The 3,508-nt window shown below is 37.1% G+C and overlaps 1 protein-coding gene across 1 annotated transcript in view; it reads left to right on the forward strand.

The window, feature by feature from the left end:
• Positions 1-286: 286 nt before the first annotated feature.
• The window catches only part of dcp2 (decapping mRNA 2), a gene marked incomplete at its 5' end in the record, with an annotated part of 8,325 nt that continues 5,103 nt past the window's right edge, over positions 287-3,508 (forward strand). The window contains 6 exon segments of the mRNA XM_035668012.1: positions 287-438; positions 720-847; positions 1,810-1,908; positions 2,005-2,157; positions 2,251-2,363; positions 2,624-2,728. Coding sequence (XP_035523905.1) covers positions 287-438; positions 720-847; positions 1,810-1,908; positions 2,005-2,157; positions 2,251-2,363; positions 2,624-2,728 — 750 coding nt within the window.

The raw sequence follows: 3,508 nt of genomic DNA on the forward strand, positions 1-3,508 counted from the left end.
CTTTGACCTTCTGTTTCACACAGGAACCAAAACAAGAATTAAAGGTTGACACTACTGTGCATCAGAGGACAGTTGCATGGATTTAATCTACCTCAACTCCCCCACATTGTGCCGCTGGGCAACTTTTGATTGTCTCTGTAGCATCAGGAGGTTTAGTTCACAGTGAATGGTAGCCTGTTGCATGCCACTCTGTTTGAGTGTATCAAGGACCCACAGCTCCTTTTTGCCACAGAGCCCCCTAGCATGTTAATGTAACCCTAATTCCGAGTCTCCTCTGTTCCTCCAGTCGGTTCATCCTGCACATCCCGAGTGAGGAGAGGGACAACGCTATTCGGGTGTGCTTCCAGATTGAGCTGGCCCACTGGTTCTACCTGGACTTCTGCATGCAGAACATTCCAGGAGCTCCTCACTGTGGAATAAGAGACTTTGCCAAAGCAGATATCCTACATGTGAATCATAATATTGAATTACCATATCACTTTTTAATTCATGATTTAGTTTATTTTACATAAATGCATTGATGACTGTACAGATTCCAAGGCAAACTATTTTTAGAACCTTCAAATGGATTACTTATGGGTAACAGCTACCCAAAAGAAATGATCAGTGATTTTATTACAAACTAACATCAGTGGTGTGTTTTTTCCTCTGAGCAAGAAGCCAAGTGTGGTGCTCATGTTTGTTTGGATAAGACTTTGTTTTCCTTGACAGCTGCAAACTCTTCCATCACTGTCCGTTTCTATTGCCTCACGGAGAGGATGTGCAGAAGGTCCTTGAACAGTGGAAGGAATATAAAATGGGTGTACCTACTTATGGAGCAATCATTCTAGATGAATCACTTGAAAAGGTGAGTTATTTTTTCCTATTCATACACCACAAGCAATACCTGATGTAGATTTTATTAAGTAATGTAAATTATATTTCTCATTTATTACATCTCACTTATTTCTGGAGGTGTAACAATTCTTCCAGTCCGTGGTCTGAATTGATTTAAAAACAAATTGCACTGTTGGTCATGCCATTGTTTATCCATTCTATGCCCTTACCCGTTACATTTTAAAATTTCCTTTTTAAAAAGATACAGACCATACAATCCTTATTATCATCACTATCTTGTTGCTGCTGTTTACTTTACCCCAGACGGGGGCCAAATTATTGCCTGGGTGTATATGTGTATATAAAAAACTGTAAATATTTTATTTATTTTGTATGCTAATAACAATTAATTTAATTATCTTTTTTGTGTGTAGCATAAAAGAACTGCAAACTTTAATTTTGGTATACAACCATGTGTTGTATAACGATACATTTCCTTAAGAGAAAGAGAGATGACTTCCTATTCCTCGGGATGACTTTCTTCCAGATAAAAGTTTACCTTGGCAGTTATTCCTGCCGGGTACAGAAATAGGGAGTTACGGTTAGGCTCAGTTTTGTTTCCTCCCGTAAGGCAACAGTGTTAAAGGTTGTTAGTGGTGTTCTTTGTTAACTTGCTAACAACTCCCTCTACTGCCTCCCACTGTCATTGACTAGAGTTAAGTGTGGCACTGAACAAAAAAAATGGAACAAATTGTCAATCTTTGCATTGAATAGCCAAATCCAGGTACAGCCCTAGAAGGATACCTTGATTTTTCTGTGATTTTTTGACAATAAGAAAAATGAAAAATATCACCAACCTTGTCCTTTTAAGTTAAATAATTTAATATTCTTTATTTTCAGACCAGTGATATTTATTAATATTAAATTAAATTATATTAATATTTTTCACCAGTGCACACCTAGTGCTGTTGCTAAAAACATCTTTCCTCTTAGGTGCTGCTTGTTCAGGGCTACCTTGCCAAGTCAGGCTGGGGCTTTCCAAAGGGGAAAGTTAATGAGGATGAAGCTCCTCATGATTGTGCAGTTCGTGAAGTGAGTTGCATGTTCAACTGTGACCAACTGAAAACATTAAGAGCAATATATAATGCTTGTACTTAATTATAATTAAAAATACTGGTTGTTATCCAGGTGTTGGAGGAGACAGGCTTCGACATTAAAAATCGCATCTGCAAAGACATGTACATAGAGCAGAAAATCACTGATCAGCTAGTGCGTCTGTACATCATACCAGGAGTGTCAAAGGATACCAAATTCAACCCCAAAACAAGGAAGGAGATCAGGGTAGAAATTCCTTTTTAAACATTTTATCCTCAGATTAAATTATAGCTTTTTGTAGCTGACAAAACATATAATCATCTTCTTCTTTTCTTGTAGAACATTGAATGGTTTCCTATTGAGAAGCTCCCATGTCACAGGAACGACATGACCCCAAAGTCTAAACTTGGACTTGCCCCCAACAGGTTTTTCATGGCCATTCCATTCATAAGGTGCGTGTGTGGAATGTTGCCTATTAATTATTTTCAAGTACATATATGGAGTCAAAGTTCAACAAAACACCTACAGTACCAGCTCCTTTAAAGCTCACTATATAAAATGTTGTATCTCATTTGCTTAACCTGTACAAACACAAATGTAAAAATAACTGTGTGGTTGCCTCAATGTTGTTTTTATGTTATAAAAATGTTATGTAGTTTCATTGTAGTAATTTACTGATTTTGATGGCACACTTCCTGCTCCACCTGTACAGACCGTTGCGAGAATGGATCAGCAGGCTGAAAGGCGAGTCAACAGACAGCGATGAGGACTTTTCAAACAACGGCAACGCTCCATGCAAACCCTCAGACAATGCTCGGTAAAAACACCTCATCAGTTCTCAGTACAAGTTGGTCACTTCTCTTTTTTGGAAACAAATACAAGCCAGTCCTACACAGATTAATCATCAACTCTGTCCCTTCAGCTCTACTGAGCTTTAGAGTTTCTGTCAGCTTATTGGTTCAGTTTTCCTGCCCACAAAATCTGCTCTTATTTTACATTTCTCCAACAGCAGCAGGCATCCTTTTTACAGCGAAAAAGCTCTGATAAATCTACTGTACACACTTTGAAAACAGCTCTTATATCAGCCAAGTATTTTTTAACCAAAAATGGTAAGCCATTTTTGCTTGGCTAGAATTCTTAAAAGTAGCATAAGAATCTAGCCACTGAAAGACCATAATGGGCCTTAAAACTAGTAAGAATGCCAAAAAACAACGTGTGCTTATTACAAGCAATGAAAACTTAGTTATTTAAGATAGACTTTCTTAAAATAAGTATGTATGTATTGTCATTTTATTGAATTTAATTTCTTCAAACAGCATAATATAAATAAGTGGTTTTGTCTTAAATTAAGGCACCAGAAGCATTCTAATATTTAGCATTTGTTTAATAAAAAACTAAATAGCTACTTCATTTACAACACTGGGACAAGATTACTTTCTTTTAAATTTAGAAGTAGTGCAAGGGGTCTTACTCTTAAAATAAGTAAAAATAATCTTCTTCTGCTGGGATATTATGCAAACTAGTGATAGACCGATACGGATTTTTTAGGGCCGATGCCGATACCGATTTTTTTTTCACCAGCCTTAGCCGATACCGA

Source organism: Morone saxatilis, unplaced genomic scaffold, assembly GCF_004916995.1.
Source record: "Morone saxatilis isolate NCDOM2014 unplaced genomic scaffold, NCSU_SB_2.0 Contig21, whole genome shotgun sequence".
NCBI lineage: Eukaryota > Metazoa > Chordata > Actinopteri > Moronidae > Morone > Morone saxatilis.